The sequence below is a fragment of the Numida meleagris genome, chromosome 12, assembly GCF_002078875.1.
Source record: "Numida meleagris isolate 19003 breed g44 Domestic line chromosome 12, NumMel1.0, whole genome shotgun sequence".
NCBI lineage: Eukaryota > Metazoa > Chordata > Aves > Galliformes > Numididae > Numida > Numida meleagris.
Genome location: NC_034420.1, coordinates 13411844 through 13430143, shown reverse-complemented (window position 1 = coordinate 13430143; position 18300 = coordinate 13411844). Strand labels below are relative to the sequence as shown.

At 41.0% G+C, this 18300-nt stretch overlaps 1 protein-coding gene across 4 annotated transcripts in view; it reads right to left on the bottom strand.

The window, feature by feature from the left end:
- The window catches only part of GFPT2 (glutamine-fructose-6-phosphate transaminase 2), a 77421-nt gene continuing 59419 nt past the window's right edge, over window positions 299–18300 (bottom strand). For 3 of the 4 annotated variants that reach the window (XM_021410824.1, XM_021410826.1, XM_021410825.1), the window contains 18 exons: window positions 12136–12243; window positions 11397–11495; window positions 10585–10710; window positions 9963–10021; window positions 9317–9451; window positions 7731–7792; window positions 6842–6921; window positions 6424–6541; window positions 5540–5703; window positions 5317–5412; window positions 5110–5207; window positions 4660–4780; window positions 4192–4349; window positions 3952–4066; window positions 3226–3353; window positions 2372–2539; window positions 1813–1974; window positions 299–1168 (listed from right to left, as the gene is read on the bottom strand). In XM_021410824.1, the coding sequence (XP_021266499.1) occupies window positions 1124–1168; window positions 1813–1974; window positions 2372–2539; window positions 3226–3353; window positions 3952–4066; window positions 4192–4349; window positions 4660–4780; window positions 5110–5207; window positions 5317–5412; window positions 5540–5703; window positions 6424–6541; window positions 6842–6921; window positions 7731–7792; window positions 9317–9451; window positions 9963–10021; window positions 10585–10710; window positions 11397–11495; window positions 12136–12243 (2042 nt within the window). In that variant the 3' untranslated portion in view covers window positions 299–1123. Of the gene's footprint in view, window positions 1169–1812; window positions 1975–2371; window positions 2540–3225; window positions 3354–3951; window positions 4067–4191; window positions 4350–4659; window positions 4781–5109; window positions 5208–5316; window positions 5413–5539; window positions 5704–6423; window positions 6542–6841; window positions 6922–7730; window positions 7793–9316; window positions 9452–9962; window positions 10022–10584; window positions 10711–11396; window positions 11496–12135; window positions 12244–16687; window positions 16927–18300 lie in introns of those variants that run through there. The other variant, XM_021410827.1, reaches the window with a different exon arrangement.

The following is an 18300-nucleotide window of genomic DNA, read 5'->3' as shown; positions in this document are numbered from 1 at the left end:
TTCTGACGTCACCCCAGAGCAACGTGTGTCACCGGCAGCAGTGGTGCGAATTGGGACTGCAGGGTGGTACCGTCTCTCCACCACAACAAAACAGGAGAATTTATTAAAATACACCTGTAATTCTCTTTGCCAGATCAGACACATCTCACGCACGTGCATTTTTTAATATGGCAATGTTCAGTTCTTGACTGTTGGAACATAACAGCCCTCCTGCTGTCAGAGCAGTGTGGTGTTGGTGTAGCTTTCAGATCACATAAGACAGTAAGGGGGGAAAAAAAAAGCCCCAAAACAAGTAGAATCTGTATAATATTTTCTTTAATTGCATATTAATTACATTGTACATAGTTCAACCAGAAGTACCATTTGGATGGTACCTTATTTTTGGAAGTTCCCTTATTTTGTTGCACTGTACAAGCCAGGCAGTAAGGACTGGGGCAGTACACAAAATGCTGCTGGGCCTTCTCGCATCATTAGCTGAAAGCAGCAGGAGGAGCTGAAACACAGCTGAGAATTTACAGCCACGGGAACTCTTCGCAAAAGGGGGTGAAATACAAACCAGATGCAAACTGTAGGAGGAGGGGGGGCAGGAAGCTGGGAGGAAGAGGACAACCAATTTCCAGTTTGAGGCTGTAGTAGAAAAATCTAAAAAAACTGTACACAAACTCCCCGGAAGTACTGAGCATGTCAACTCATTACCAATGCTATAGTTAAGCAACATACTAAAAAAAATAACTTAAGAAAAGCTATACAGTTGTACTTATAAATACTTTATCTTTAAAACTAGTTAAGTAGTATAGGCTAAAAAATGTTCACAGTTACTCTGAAGAGAGCTGTATATATATATTGCACAGTAGAAAAGTTCATTCAGTATACCATGTGTAAACAATGATTTTTATCTTCTCCTTTGGCAATTTCAGGACTTTGAAGTATTTGCTGTGAGCAAAAGCACTTGGGTAACAAGGCACATCAAAAGCTTTTAAAGCTGCAAGATAAATCCTTCTGACACTCGCCAGTTATCACTCTCATTCCCTTTCAAGAACGTGTACCTATTGATTCAGAACAACACATTTCAACAAGTATAATGCAGAGGTCTGGTGACAAAAATATCCACTGTTCTTGGCTGTTATTCTACAGTAACCGATTTGGCCAAATTTCTTGGAAAATCCACCTAGAATGAGAAGACAGGCTTTCAGCGTGTGACAGAATACAACTGGCATGCTGCATTTGATAGTTCATTTAGTGTGCTGTTTTGGTTTGGTGTTTTTTGCTTTTTTAGAAAAGAATTCTTACTGAGTTCTGCTTTATTCTAGGCACGCTAATGCACACAAGAGACTACAGAGAACTCTCTGTTGAATTCATCCTTGCTCGCAAAAACTTCCTAACAAATCTTTATATATTGTTCTGCACAGGATGTCTTTCCACTGGGGTCATCGTTATCAAACTGACACACCTTGACAGAGCCAACAAACTAAGCTGTACAAAGCAATAAACTGTGCTCAGTTAAAGTGCAATATCACACTTTAACGTTTAGTCTTCTGAAAAAAAAAAAACCTATCTACATTCTTCACTAATCAAACCAAGCAAATAATCTTTACATTTTTTGGAACCATCATCCATACCAATTCAAAAAAAAAAAAGGCTGAAGAATTGGCAGTGAAATGCCACCTCTACTACCACAATAAGTATCAGCTGCAGCAACTATTATCATAGTTCTTTATTAGAAATGCCATATAACCTTATCTCTCCCTTAACATTGGTAGGAGGAAGTGCAAAACTGCTCTAACTGGAATACTAAATGTAGCAAGCACTTACATCATATCCTCTGAGAACAGCCAGGTGGAATGAAAGCAACTGGAGAGGAATAACACTCAAGATTCCTTGAAGGCAGTCAACTGTATGAGGCAGCTCAATGGTTTTGTAGGCAAACTTTGAGCTTTCTGTGTCTTCTTTAGAACACAGGATGATTGGACGACCCTGAAAATAAAGTTCTACAGTTAAGAGCTGGCTTAGGGCTGCCTTGAAATATTAGTTCACAGTATATCTGTGGTATGTTTGAAAAATAACAGATAGCCAGCAAAGGTTATGTCAGTTCTGCATCACGGCTTCTGCCACTCACTGAAAACATTCAAGTCTCATGCAAAAATCTGTAGAGTGTAAATATTATTCTTTGCTTCAAGACCAAGAAACACTTACATACAATCACTTTTCACTACTGGCGTTAACCTTTAATGACAAGCTGCAACTGAGTTAGCACCTTATTTATAAGTAGAAAACAATGCAATCACCACATCCTGCCTCTGAAGCATATTCAGCAGCAATGCAGTGTGCACCACTTCTTTCCCTACAACACTGCATTAGTTAAACAGCTTACCTGCCGAGCAGTGACCTGTTGCAGAGCATTCTGGCACTTGGTGAAGCAAGGATCCTTCATTATGACCATGATAACAGGCATTTGTTTATCTATCAGGGCCAGTGGACCATGTTTAAGTTCACCAGCCAGGATACCTTCCGAGTGCATATAGGTGATTTCTTTTATTTTCTAACAAAACAAATGCAAATACCAGAACGTTAGAAGTAAATTAATTAGAAATAAAAGCTGCAAGAAGCAAAACATCCATCCATTAAACGCGAACACACAGTATCAAGTTGCTATTTTCAGCCATCAGTTAATGGCTAGAACAGACACTCCTGTATGCTGGGATTTCCAGCAGGATGCTGGTAGAAATGGAGCTTGCTCATGTGCATGCATTTGCAGATAATGAGATGAAGTAATCAACAGGAATTTTTAACAGCTTAACATCTAGCACCACGTTTCTAACTTCTGTAAGAGATGGATATAACTCCATTACACAAGGACATTTGTAATTAATGTAGCAGTTTCCTGCATGAGCATCTTGCCTGAACACCAGCACACAGAACACACTATCTTTTAGGAGGACATTTTCAAACAGGCCAGCATTTTAAGTGGTATTAAGCTGTAGGGTTTTTTGTTTGTGGGTTGTTGGTTTTTTTTTTAAAATTTTTTAAATACACTCCTTAAGTGTGTTTAAGAATGATGCCAAATTCACCTTATATAGGTGTTCAGTCCAACAGGATTAAATGTTCTAGTTATACATACATGGCAGCAGTTTTACTACAGCAGAATTGTAAATAAATATGAGAAAAAATGCTGCAGAAGCAAAAGCTCATTTCAAGTAGTATCCAATGATTTTGAGAGGTTCCTACCAAAGCTCCTTCCAGACAAGTGGCATAATTATATCCACGACCCATAACCAGCAGAGATCTTTGTTTGTACAGTTCAAGAGCCAAGTCATGTATCTTCTCATCCAAGGACAAGACTTCTTTAATCATCTCTATCGGATCACATAAAAAGCACATATAAGAATCTCTATCAACTGGAAATAAACAGTATTTCCTAGTTTGGTTGCAGTATGATATTCTAATGATTTTTTATGATATACTTAACATAATTTGGGTGTTAACTTTGTATCTCTGCAACTTTGACAGTACTTTAAACACTCTTTGCCCAGTCTTATATACAGTAACAAATTTAAGATGACTATTAGTGTAGGCAGAGTCTATGCATCCCATTTAAATTTCAAAAACAAGTTCTGAATATCTGTTTTAAAGTCAGTTTGGATTAGTTTTGCTTCATCTATACTGATTTAAAGGCATTACAAATTTTGGATTATCTGTGCAGGAGATCAAGCAATAATTCTCAAACAAAACGATCCTACTGTAATTCTGATCTTCCTGCCAAGTTTCCTGGAAGTGTAAAACTGGCAATTAGTATAGAAGCTAATAGTCTATTTTTCTTATATTATCTACCTTTCGGGGAGAAATGAAGAGAGAAACTTAAATATTTTTTAAAGGTTTTTTGAGAAGTATTTTATATTTCTGTATTATCCATTAAACAACATCTCCTCAAACCCAAAATAATTATCAATATACCTGGCAGTGATTTTAGTCCACTAATGATTTCCTGTCTTCTTTTCTGCAAAGAAATTCTGTCTTCAGACATCATAAGGCCAAACATTACAAGAGACACAAACTGGCTGGTATAAGCCTGCAGACAAAACAGAACATTTAGCAGCTAAGTTAGTATGATCTCAATCTGAAGTGCTACAATTGAAATTGTAACTGGATTACACAGCGGTAAAGTATGAAAATAGAACACTGAACAGCTATTACCTTTGTGCTCGCCACACCTATCTCAGGTCCTGCATTGATATGTACACCACAGTCAGTCTCTCTGGATATCGAGCTTCCAACTGTGTTTGTGATGCCAACTGTTAGAGCACGGCGTTCTTTACAATACCTCAAAGCCATAAGAGTGTCTGCAGTTTCACCTGGAAAACATTCACAACTTGACTTAGTTGACACAGGACAGCAACAATTCCTGAAAGGCATAAAATACTACACGAGAAATGATTCTGTGTTCTAAATAACTGCATCCATGTTCACACAATGCAAAATACAGCTGAAAACAAACGTTTCAGCACTCACTCATTGTATATGTATTTGAATCAAGACCGAAATAAACTTTCATTCAAGACAAACACAGCCCATCATCCTCCTTTGCAACATTCAGAAAGCAATAACACTTTTTCATTTCTCTTTGGTCTGCACTCAGTAAAACAAACAGCAGAAACAGCTCACCTGACTGACTTATAAAAAAGCAGACATCATCTCTGAACACAGGTGTGTTCCTGTCCAAGAAGTCACTAGCAAGTTCCACCATCACGGGTAATTCAGTTAATTCTTCCAGTACTTGTCGAGTCTGTAATCAAGCAGCATGTGATATTTGTTAATATCACCACCCATAAAGTCCTGACACTGAAAGAGTTAGAAATAATCTGAATTCATTCTTACTACAAAAATGGACAGTTCGAGCTCACCACGATGAAAAAAGTTAATTTTCTAGCAGGGTAGGTAACAGCACTGGACTTTTAATAAAGAACACGGCACAAAGGCAGATTAAACAAATGGTGCAACCCCTCAATGAAAGGCAAAGTTTGTGGTACAGAAGGAAAAGCAGATGATGATCTGTTGTATTAAAAGCCCAGCAACTAGGAGTTATAGATGCATTACAGCTAAGGTTGAACATACAGCTACTGCAGCATGATAACTGGTCCCACAGCCAATAATGATCAGTCTTCGGCATCTTCTGATTTCTTTTAAATGGTCCTTTAGGCCACCCAGCAGAACTGTAATCAAGCAAAAGAAAAAGCATATATCAATGGTGTACTGTATTTTCCAGTTAATGTGTTCAAAATCGGCGTGCTTAGTGCAGCTTCAATGCCTGCTCTGAGTTACCTGTGCTGTTCTCAAAATTCACCCTGCCTCTCATAGTATTGACAACTGATTCTGGTTGTTCAAAAATTTCCTTTTGCATGAACGCGCTGAAGTTACCTGGTAAGAAAAACATTACATGGTCATGCTTACATATATGTGTATATATGTATATACAATTTGTTATGTGGAGACTGTTACAGTTACAAAGAGAACTTGGATACCCATTTACATATTTTCAACTCACCCTTCATGATTTGCTGCAATTCCATTTGCAAGGTTTGAATGACCCGGGAAGGATCGTCACTAGCTGAACGCTCCAGACGGTGAATTGAAAGCTTCCCATCAGTTACTGCTGCAATGTCATCATCTTCTAAGAAAATGACTCTGTTGGTATGCTCAATGATAGCACTACAGAAAAAAAACAAAAGCAAGACAAGCCTGACATTTCAGTAAGAGGTGGCAGCAGCACTCTTCAAAGCAATTAAATATGCCATATCACACATCTAGCCCCACTTCTACCTTCCTTTTGGACCTAACTACAAATAGAGCCATCTCAAAGGAAATGGCTCCATCTGCTGCTCCTCCTGCACTCTCACAGGAAACTGGAGCAGGAGGCTACAGCATAGCAACTCACATCAGCAAATTTGTGTCGATGTGATCTTGCCTCTTGTGATCTCAGATACATACCTAAGGTCAGGATCTTGCTTCTGAGACAAGCATGTACCCAGTACCCAGGTTCCTCTTAAGTTTGGAACTTCAGCACTATTTCCTCCTCTGATATCCCAGATAACTGGATTAAAATGCCAAAACCCACACCCAATTATAGTCTGCTCAAATAGTTGCCTGATAGTGGCTACTTGTAACCACCTTCCTGCACTGAATGTATTTGACATAGAAGGCAAGGAGGCAAGATATTTGCAGATATTGCACGTGTAAACAACTCAAGTGCTGTTATCAAGCCTCCACATTACTCAATTTTCTTATCTCATGGGCTTAATGAAGTAACTTGGATAAGAAGCTATCCTATCAGAACAGAGCTGTGCAGCAACAAGACAGCATAAGATTTCCAGAACCATCTCACTTCTAAACAAAAGCAGTTCTTTGAGAAAAGTTCAGGTACTTTACTACCTTGCATCTGAAGCAAAGAAAAATTCTACTGCCTTATCCCCAACAGCATGAAGGCAAGTAGAGCTGTCCAGTCTTTTCATTCGTGAATTGCACATGTTCTTCATATTCTCAATGTTGCCTGTTGAAAAAATGAGGCACTTTAATTGCAAAACCAGACCAGTTCAAGTTGGAGATTACAGACTGTACAGGTTAAAGCTATCATAGTTGCACAGTTATACAAATACTTTTCAGGGGAAGAGAGCACCTTTACAGGAACTACACATTCAGCAGTGTAAAAATAGAACATCTTCAGATAAGAAGATATTTGGAGCATCAGTTGGCAGTTTTACAGTACAAAGACTAATTAACCTTGTTTCCAATCAAAAAGTAACTATAATTATAGCTCTTAAAAACAACGTAATTAGATTTATCGACTTACATGTTCTATATAAAACAGGAATCTGTTCAGTGGAAAGCTTGTACTTGCTTCTAACTCCAATGAGCAAAGGACTCCCCCTCCTACAAAGGAAAAACATCCAAGTTTATACAGAGAAAGCTGCATGCAGAGAAGTTAAACTGTGAAGATGAAAGACAATATCCCATTTAACCTAAACAGGAAGATCCTCTTTAACTCTGGTCCTAAAACTATTACATGATAGAAATTATATAAACTTGGCTTATTTAAGACTTTCCAAAGTTTATTATATGACTAAGTGCCGTATGCTTTGGTGATTCCTTCCCCATGATCCACACCCAGGTAGAGGGAGACATACCTGAAGGCACCAATTTGAGTACCATTATTAAATAAAGCTCACTCAGCCTCCAAAGTGAACTAGCAAATAGCTCTTCACTACTAAAATGCTATTCCAACCTTCAGCATTTTAAACTGCCAACCACCACTACTGGATCTCTAAAATTGTAGAATACTAAGATAATTTTTGAATTATATGGGTGACATGCCACATTAAAGGGCTTATTTTAAAAACCTCACAGGAATAGAAGAGTAATTCATTTTCTCAACACCTCAGATCACAAGTTTAGCTCCTGTTAATCCCCTCACTCCCGAAAACCCAAACTGCATATAGAACAGTTCAGAGGATGTTTTTCAGTTAGAACGATGGCACAGCTGGCTTTTTCATTACTTTAATGTACTCCCATTTTAGTCCACAGAAGCACTGGGCTTTTTAGTTGTATTACAAAGGAGTCTCTATTTCCAAGGTAAAATTACCCTTTCCCTCTCGTTTTTGATGAAGCAGAAATATTAGCATACCCTTAATGTTCTTAACCTAAAATGGCATGAATTACATATAAAATGGACTTTTACTAACCTGGTAGCAACAGCTTCACCTGGGTAATGGATGCTCTTGAAAACCAATGCAAAAGCACCTTCCTGGAAACCATGGAGACAGAAAAGAGAGAAAAAAAAACCTGAACAACTTATCTCAATTAGTTGTGCCTCATATAACTGGGGCCCCTCTTCCTGAGGAGGGTCCAAAGGAAAGCTCTTAGTACTATCAGGAATCTCTTCCTGAAGGGAAGACTGCACCTTTAAAAGGAATTAGTCATGAAGCAGAACAGGCTAACACATACACACAGAGCAACAGTTGAAAGATCAGCAAGCAAGCACGTAGGCAAGATAATTTGCATCCTTTTATAAATAAAAACAATACCTTCCAATACAAGGATTAAGGAAATCTCAAGAGAGTTACTGATAATCAACATAAAATTTGAGTAACAAATTTAGTTTTAGTAAGAGTATGCACATAGGTTTGTTTATCATGCATTTTAAACTACAATCCTGCAGTCGCTACTTCTAGTTTAAGCAGCAAAATTTCATTAATGCTTTTACCCAAACAAACAAACAAACCACCAAATCCCCTCACCCACAACACAAGAACAGAAACAGGAATACATGATCAACAACTCCACAGTATTAATGCGGCTTGCAAAATTGAGAAGTGTTCTGAAGGGAAGAACAAAAGCTCTCCCACCCCGCAAAGAGAAAAGAGATGGTGATGCTCACTCCTCTTACAGTGCTCTAGTCTGAGACTACTCTGCACTTGTTCTTGCAGACAGATGAAGTTACCCTTCCTCTCAACTAGGTTACTGCACCGCTATTCCCTCTTGACCCACACAGGCCTTTGCTTCATGTGTATTCCAGCCCTGCTCTAGGGAGAACACTACAGAGCTGCTTTAGAAAGGAAGAAGAGGTCAAAAAGAGTGTCAGAAACTGCAGGAAGGGGAGAGAAACCATGTGCCTGGAGACTGGGGTAGGAAACAAAGCAAGCTTTCTCCAAGTTTACAGTGCATCTATCAAAGATCTTAAGCATTCACAATGAAGTAACAGTAGATTGCCACTTCACAGTTTGGGAGCCAGCTAAGCCATGAATCATTACAGCTTCTTAGATCTATTTCCAAACTTAGGAGCCAAGGCATCTTATCAGACAAACTTGAATCACAGCAGTGTTTTAAGCTTTAAAAGATCAGAATAGCCTTGGAAAGCATACTGTCTTTTGTGAGAGATATCAATCCCCAGAGGTTTCATCAATTAATTTATTTCCAACTTAGTTGCTTCATTCAATAGCCATGATAACCTTTTTCTTAAATTAAAAAAAAATAAGACTAAAATTAAAAACAAACCCCCAAAATAGCAACAACAAAAAACCTGCACATCCCAAAGCCACCCACCACCTTCTAATACAATTTAAAATTTAGCATTGAAAAGCCTTTGAAGTTCCCAAATTTTTAATCTGATTTCTTGGTCTATTAAGCATTCGCCAGAAGCCAAAAAGCATTTTTTGCAGAACCTGCTAAGGAATCCTGCAGAGGATCCTGATGCACAAAAGCAGAATCCTAAGGAACCCCATAAATAGCTTACACTTGGTAGAGGAATAAAAATGAACCTCCCACTTACCAACTGTTGAATAACTCTTTCTACCAAGGCTGAAAAACTGGTGTCCTCACTCTCTCTGTTGTCATACATGTATTTGATCAGTTTGGGGATTGTTTCTGTATCTGTTTCAGACTCAAATTCATAGCCTTTGCTTTCCTGAAATATCATACAGAAAAATAAAACATGTTTTCATCCTCAGGCAAGAAACACTTCATCTGTCTCCCACCAGATACTGCACAGTAAAACAGACTGCTTGGAGCACTGCATTGGACTGGTTCATCCATATATGTGCATATATACATACACACACACACACACACACCACACTACAAAATTTAAAGACCTGTCTTGCCATAGCTTACTCCTTCAGAAACACTGTAGTAAGACTTGCTTAGCATCTGTTAAGCAACAAGACAGGAGGGAGCCCACTCCACACATGCTTTCAATCAGTTTGAGCACAATGCTTCTCTGTATGTAATTACTTTGCATGAAGGGTTACAAGAACATACTGCAGCTCACCAGCTCCTGAGTATCTTAGACTCCTTCACACTACTGTTTTACACGACATCAAGAAACTTTAATTAAGATTCTAACAGTCATGAAAGACCAAACAGCAGATGGTGGGGCATTTACCTTCAGTTTTAGAATCAACAAGTCACAGACTTACCAGAAATTTTCTCAGGTCTTTGTAATTTGTGATGATTCCATTATGGATAACAACAAATTCTAAAAGAAAGAAAAATACATAAATACGCATACATAAGTAATGGAAAACTAAGATATTTAACTCAGAATACACAACTGGAGAAAACAGCTTAGAAATACACTAGAAACTACCTGCTATCATTTTCAGACCTACACTTTACTACAACATGCAGAGCAGCAAGCTGAAGCTTGGGAATTTTGAAGGCATATAAAGGTTGTTCCAAACTATCTACCCAAGAGAATAACACCAAGACATGCCTTAAAACAATCTGAAATCTTTTTCTAGCTATGACAACACTGATGCACTTAGATTTTTGGATTCTTACCTTCTACAATAAAACATTGTCCTCTGACTAACTCACATCAGTTTTCAGAGAACAGACCTCATAAGGCTTTTACAGCCCTACTTTAGCATCAGAAGAGGCTGTCATATTGTAGAAGTGTCTAACTTAAGTAGAACAGCAAAAACTTAGCCCTAGTATACGACACAGATAGCTTCTTTTCTTACTTGCTTTAGGATATACGTACTATGTGGATTCAAGCACTTAAGGTTTCAGTTTCAAAGTGCTGCAGAGGATACATACCATTCCCTTTATCTGATCTCTGAGGGTGACTGTTTATTGCACTTGGTACTCCGTGGGTCGCCCAGCGAGTATGAGCAATTCCAAAATGTGTTTCAAAATCTGCTTTGGAATCCAAGCCATCTTGTTCTATACACAAGAAATTCATCTTATTCAATATTTAAGGTCGAGTCTGTCTCTCTCTTACTCACACACAATTAGTAAATAAAACTCTAAGAGAATTCTTAAGGCACAAATCTCAAAGTTATCTTCTGGCTTCCTTTTAAACCATTTGCTTACTTGACATTACACTTCAGATAGTTCAAGCGGCCGCGATTAAAACTTTGTTTGGCAAGACTGAAGCATTCTCAGCCAATACTAACAGCTAGGCTAACAGAACACATTACTACAAATAATAATATAAACTTATTAAAACACAACTTCACAGATGGAAGCACTGCATAAAGCAGATTGTGATGGCAGCCAGCTGCTTAAATGCTCATAAATTCTGTCAGAGTCCATGTTCTCACATTTCTGCTACCAAGCACAGAAATCACCCAAGTAAAGCACCAAGGAAGCCCAAGAACCAAACAAAGAGGCAACTAAATGAGAGGAGAAGGAGGCTGATAATTTCACAGCATGGTATCGAGAGGCTGGCTTGCTTTTCAAGTGCAAATTCGGGGAGCATAAACTATTTAATCGCCATTAGATTATATAATGCAGTTATTTCTGCTACAAAATCATGACTGTAAATTTCATGGTCCAACTTCCTGCTGAGATGCAGATATTACCTGACTGGGTGGCCAAAGTAAAGGGGTATTTTTAAAGGCACCTACTGTACAACTCTTCTTCCAGGGCCTTTACTTTTCCTCTTTTCTTGACCAGTTTGATGAACCTCTCCTTGTCTTCATTATTATTTCCGTCAATTGCCACTCCTACAATATGGGACAAAGTCACAAGCGTTACTGAAAGCATGAAATATACTGGATGAGAAAAGGGCTGAGAAAATACAATCGAGCACATGCAGATGCAATTGTTATTTGAAAACTATCCTTCCAAGAGATACCTGTCATTAGACCCGTGCATGTTCCAATCAAACTATCTGATTTCAAATCACTTAAAATCAAACCAGGTTAACATCTAACCACTGCACAGACAAAAAAAAGTACATGGGTCATCTCAAATTTTGCTTGAGGGCATACTGACACATTTTGCCTGATAAAACTGGGAAACTCGAAAGTTCAAGCTTCTTCATCTTTTCACTAGGACTTACATATACTGAAAAAAACAGGGCAAAAACTAAGTGACCCTCAATGGAAGTTGTCTTTCTCACACCTTGTTTGCTTTGCTTAGGTGTACTAAACTTCAACCACCATCTGACTCCAGAGCTGAACACCCAATGGAAAGTCCAGAGTAAAGCTGAAAGAAACAGCTCCAAGAATTAAAACAAATAATGCTGATCTTTCAATCTGAAAGATAGCAGCGAAAATCTGATGAAGCTGAAAGCACCCAAGAAGTCACACAGGTAACATACGTAGCTATTGGCTGCTAAAATTAATTTGTTAATTTAGATACCTGCAGAGTCATATCCTCTGTATTCTAGTCTCTGTAATCCTTTTATCAGGGTTTGAAAAATTTCCTTCCGAGTCCGAGGTACTCTGTAGTTCAGATAAGCAAAAATTCCTGTTTAAAGAGAAAAGGGGAAGGAGGATTAAGAAAAGCAACTTTTTTTCAGTCTGTATATCTTCAAACCCAGCTTAAAACTCTTTAATATTAGTATTACAGAGAGGCCCTAGGAGGATACCACCTCTCATTTACTTCAATTCTTGCTAATGGGTTTTTAAATTGAAAGGGCTCAAACACAATAAATGAATCAGGAGTATCACAGCAATCACAAACACAAGCTTTCCTGCCTGATTTACTGTTCCCATAATACCCACCAGGAGTTAAACAGTTGAGAGAGCTTAAAAAAAAAAATCTACTTTTCATGAAAACCACAGCTGAAAATGGGAACACTGCAATCTATTTCATATCCAAATCTAAAACTAGACATTCAAAGAAGGAATATATTCAGCAGTCCTAACACAAGGAGATTTTTGTAATCAAAGTCACAGCCCTAAATACCCATGGGTAGGTACTGGGCACAACATTACTTTTGAAAGGCTCCAGCTTAATCCAGTATACAACAGCCACTTCAGCAGGAAGAGAACAGAGAGGCCAATATAAAGAAAGGGCAGAAGTCAAAAGGATAGGACAACAAAGGAAAGAAACAGAAGATGCAGAACAGGCTCACCCAAAAACCAAGCAGTCTCACACAAAGCTGCCTGCCAAACCCTGCACAGACATCGGATCCCCTCGCCTGCCCCACGTCACTCAGGTCAGCTCCTACAGAGGCAGCACAGGAAAGGCATGGATTCACTCCTTGCCTACTTGGCAAACAGAAGGAGCCTGAAAGAGCCTGCAAGTCTGACCTCTCTTCTCTTCAACAGGCCACTCATCAACCAAGAAGCAGCTTTTTTAGGTTTGGGGTTGTTCCACCCCCTACACGCACACGCAATTTTTTTTTCCTTAAACTGAGTGTGTGAGGCTGACACTGTATCTTTAGGAAAGGTTCAATAAAAAAAGCATCACCTGCAAAGGGAAACACAACCATTTATTTCTTTTGCCTACTACACTTCCTTGGAACTTGCGCATCCGTAAGTGTAAACTATGCCCTGACATTAACTCTTGTAAATCTGCACCCCAATACAACAGAGAAGTCTAATCTCACTTTTTCGATAGTTTTTCCAAGCAGCAAGTCAGGACTGGAACCTAAGCTCACAAAAGCCAGACTTGAAGAGCTCAACAGATAAGCAGTTCAGAGACAAGCGTCTTAAATAGAAAAAGCCTTTGTTTGAAATTCAACACCCTTTCCCCCTCCAATTACAGCTTTTGAACTGTAAAGGGTTGTAGGAAGAAACAGTTACAATGATGCCCCAGTAAATCTTCTGCATACATATTGCTGGGAATTTGGGACTTTGTTGGTTGGAAGCCACGCTGATCTGACAGTGAGACTAAGGGACTGTTACACTGGTCTCTGCATTTATCTCGGAAGGATTAAAGGCTGGAAAACAGATTTCTGCTTAAGAAGTGAGATTTATGAGGATCTTCGCCTAATTGTTTCTAGAAGTCCAACATTAACAGAGATATAAAGGCAACAGATACATTTAAAGAGGTATTAGGGAATTTGAACAGCTAAATACTGTTCTTCATGGATGCCCCAAAAAACTGTGCCTCCAGTTATATAAAGCCACCTTAGACTGAGAGCTTGTTGATCATTTTCCCAGACAGACATTTACCGCTCTCCTTCAGTAACCACGAAGCTCAAGAGCAGCATTCTTCAATACAAATTTCACAACATCATTCCAAAACGTTGCTACACACCTCGTTTCAGTCTCAGCTCTACTTTCTAGGCCAGATTTCACAATGTACTTAAGACACATCGGGCTTGTGCGTTCCATGTGGCATCCTGGACGATGCAGAGCTCCAGGAAAAACCTTCCTTCGGGACTGTCCTCACAATGCTACCAGTGTGCTGCGATTGTTAAAGGGATCCTTGTTTGCAGCAAGCAGGGGCTGTGCTCACACACGTGAACCAGGAGAGGCTCCGAAGTCACCGGGGCCATTACAACGAAAGCAATAGACTTCTCAAGAAATGCATTAAAACTCTTCCACTTAAAGGAAATAAATCTTGCTCTCAGCACTGTTTCTCTGCTCCTCCTCTGCTTCACGATATACCCACTCGCATATTTTCTTCCCTACTCAGTCATCATTTTGACTAGATTTAAAGTACATTGCTCAACACACAGAGAAGCAACATGTGATAAAGAGTTATCACAGTTAAATCCCTTCTGGAAGCAAATCAGTGTGACTGAATCCTAGATGAATCATAAAGAGAGGTCTGTGATGTTAGAAATTCCCGTTGTAACAGCCTCCCCAAGCTGTTAGGGGCCATTTCAGAGCTTGCTTCACCCCAATAAAGACCCAAGTGTTCTCTAAGTTAATGCAATACTGATGTGATACTTATCAAGTGCTGGCACAACATATGCAATGTAATACTTTCCTAAGTGATACAAACAAACACATAATTCAATGAAATGATTTAAGGAGCATTTTACCAGGGCACTGCTCTCTTGATCTTAGTGCTGAGTCTAGTTTATATCTTACCACTATTACCCAGTTCGCATAAAAGCACAAACTATGTCAACCATAACACGGCTTACTTTTAGGATCAGACACTCAAAACAGAGGGTTGTTACAGACACTGAAAGCAAGGATGTCCCTCTGCATGCATATCATGACTTTAAAGTTTCCCCTTTGATTGCAAGCTGAGTATCAAGAAGAGGGGGAGAAAAAAATGTTCACTGATTAGTTTTTGTGGGAAAATTTCACAAGAAAACTTGCAATTGCAAGATTTCACCAAAATGAAGAAGGGGGCAGCCAATACTTGAAGTTTGAGCAAAAAAAAATATTATTTTTTTAAATAAATGGATGCCTTTAACGAGGTAGCACATCACTGATGCCAGAAAATTAACTCTAAGGCAGCCCCAGACAGAACCTTGTATCCTGATGAAATGATTTTTTTTTAAATAGGCAATCGGTTTTAAGAATATTTTACCCATTTTTAAAAATCTGAATAGTTTTGTTACCCTGTCTTTAGATACGTGAGCACGATAACATCTCAGCTTCATCTCCTAAAGAGCATGTATGTCAGTACCTAAGGACCTGTGTATTTTCAAAACAGCAAACACTGGCATCAAACCTTCGTGTGCTACCTAGAGTGAGAAGAAACACAACAGGACATATTTCCACCTCTAAACCTCAAGAACTCCGGCAGTTCCTAGATCGGGGCAGGGGCAGCTGGATCTAGATGATCTTTAGATGTCCTTTCCAATTTAAACTATTTTTTGTGATTCTGTACAGTCAGCGTAAGAAGGAGACACAGCACAGCTTTTGTGTTAACAACCATCGCATTAAATGGGCCAAGATTTAAAAGTTTGGGGAACAGACCAGTGATTCCCTAGGACTTTTTACTCCCACCTATTTTGCAATATTTACCCATCTTGCTGCTGCTGAAGGTGGCGGATCTCCAAACGCTGATGGGACCAAATCAAATACATTCGTGAATTACTGCTCCGTGCCATTCCACACTGAGTCAGTCGCTCCACCCCAAGCTCACTGATCTACCAAACTCATTGAACAGTGTTAACACCCTCATTTCTCAATCACAACTCTCTGACAGAATCACGGTGTGCCTCGCTTGCATTCCATACCTTTGGTGTGCGCTGAGCCAACCTCTCACCTGAAAGTTTGTGGACAACCGCTGCATCACGTAGGTGCTAGGTGTCACCTCCTGCTCCCATTCAAGCGAAAGGCTCCGAGGCAACTCGCTTTTTGAGGTTACAAAGAGAACGTGGAGGTAGGGAAATAGCTATCTAGTTCAGAAAGAACGCTTCTGGGGAGCAGAACAGTTTTTGTCAGCCTGGGTCTCACAAAGAAGGTTTTGTCCGTGACTGCTAAAAATGACAAGCGCAGATTTTTCTCCTTTCAACAAAAACATCCCTCCAAGGCTCAGGGAGGGGACAGGTGAAGTTCTGCTTCCATTTCCCTCATGACCGGAATATATTACATTAGCGGTCTTTGTGCCCTTTCAATCTCACCCACAGCAAACCTTGAGCAACCCTATTCCGGATGTAGATGTTATCTTCGCTGTCTTCACTAGATAAGGAAGGTGGATAAACTCTCACCAGCAAAGAATGAGGCTGCATCACCGCCTTTGTTTGCAAACCACAGGCTCTCCCCGGGGCTCGGCGCACAGCCTCAGCCCGGCAAGCACTGCGGGGAGCAGCGGTCACGGGCCGTTCGAGCCCGGGGACGTTCCCCACAGCCGCTCGCCCCCTGCCCCCACCCCCACAAAATGGACGCCCCCTCCCAGGGGCTCTCCGCCCCGCACGGTCCCGCGGGCGCACACGGAACAAAGCAGCCCTCGCCCGGCTCCTTTCGCGGAGCTACCGGCTCCGTGCCGCACGGAGAACGCGGGGCTCCGGGCTAGCGCTGCCGGCGGCCCCGTCGCTCGCTCCCTCACTCACCGCACATGGCGAACCCTTCTCGCTGACAGAAGCGGGGCTCCCACTCGACGGCCCGGCTGAGGGCTTGCCCCTTCTCAGCAGCCTCTTATATTGCGGTCACCCTGCCTCCGCGCTCATTGGCCGGGCCCGGGCCCCGATCCGAGTGCACGGCGGGGGCAGAGCTCTGGCGGAGGCGGAGGGCTGCGGCGATTCGCGCCCAGACCCCGCCCGGCTCCCCCTGCCCGGGGCGGCGGGTCTCACCCGGCCCAGCCCAGCGCGAGGCTGTCGGGCTGAGAGGGTGCGGCGGAAGCCTGTGATTCCGCATGCGGGCCCTACGGCCAGCACGGTGGCTGCGGGCTGGGCAGCCCCTCTCCCAGCTGGGCAGGGGAGGCTGTCCGCTCAGAAGCATTTCAAAGCACTCCTTAGCTTGTTTCTTCGCTGCCGTGCAGGGCCAAAAACACCACCGCAAGGGCCAAAGGTGATGGCCATCGATCTCTGCCTGTGGCAGAGGATTCCCGGCAGCAGCTGCCTGAGCTCCCAGCTGGGTCGTGTGGTCCTTCTGCAATTGCTCCCTTCCATTTCCTTTGTGAGAAAAGCACCACAGAGCCTCCTGACGCTTCAGTCCTGCGCTGTGCAGACTCCTTTGGGCTGGACGCAGGCAGGGCATGAAGGGCACGCAGGCCCAGGCCGGCTGCACCACTCTGTGCCCAGCCATGCAGATGCGACCCACACAGCTTTGCCTTTTCTTGACCAAATCTGTGGCCTGTTATCTCAGGAAACCTCTTCCAAGCAAAGGAGCAGCAGAGCATGAGGGCCTTGCAGCTTGCCGCAGGGGAAACTGCCATGCTGCTGGCAGAAGTAGCTCAGGCAGCTATTTGAACAAGTGTGATTCAAGCACAAGGCACCTTATTTAAACTTAAAAGTAAGAGCTCAGTTCATCTAACGTCTCTTTTTGAAGAAAACCTATGATATAATGGAGTGATTGTACCAAACTTTGTCACTTTTGCTGTTGATGGTAAGGTTGAACAAAGAATAAAGACTGGAACATCAACACTTCGACTTACCGAAAGCCTTGGTTCTTCCTTAAAGTAAAACAGGACTTTACAGAGGAAGCTATGCTTCAATTTTAAGATAAGAATTAAAATATTTTGAAGTCATAAAAGGAAAACAGCATACTATCAGAAGTTCTGCTTTAAATTAGCTTCTGAGAAGGAATACATGTACATGTATTTTTACTGTCTGTGGGGGACAGCTGCATACACCGTCCTTGATACTGACCCCTTTTGTTTCCTCCCCTCCATCCCTCAGATTTGCCATTGCTGCAGCCCCCACTTTGCCCCTGGCCTGCCCTGTGCCATCAGGCAGGTCGTTTTGACACCATTCCAGTTTGTCTTGTTTTCAGATCACCTTGCTGCTCCTATGAAGTAATCTCTGATCTTGTGTTTCCCCAGGCCTAGCCCAGATGGAAGGGGAAGTTACTCATCTCAGCCATGTACATTAAAGAATGTTGTTATTTACATGAAAGAATATGTCTTTTTTGCTCTCTGTACAACATGGGTTTTAGTAACTTGTTAGCTCTTGATGTTTTTTTTTGTTTTTTTTTTTTTTTTTTTTTTTTTTTTTTAATTTTTTTT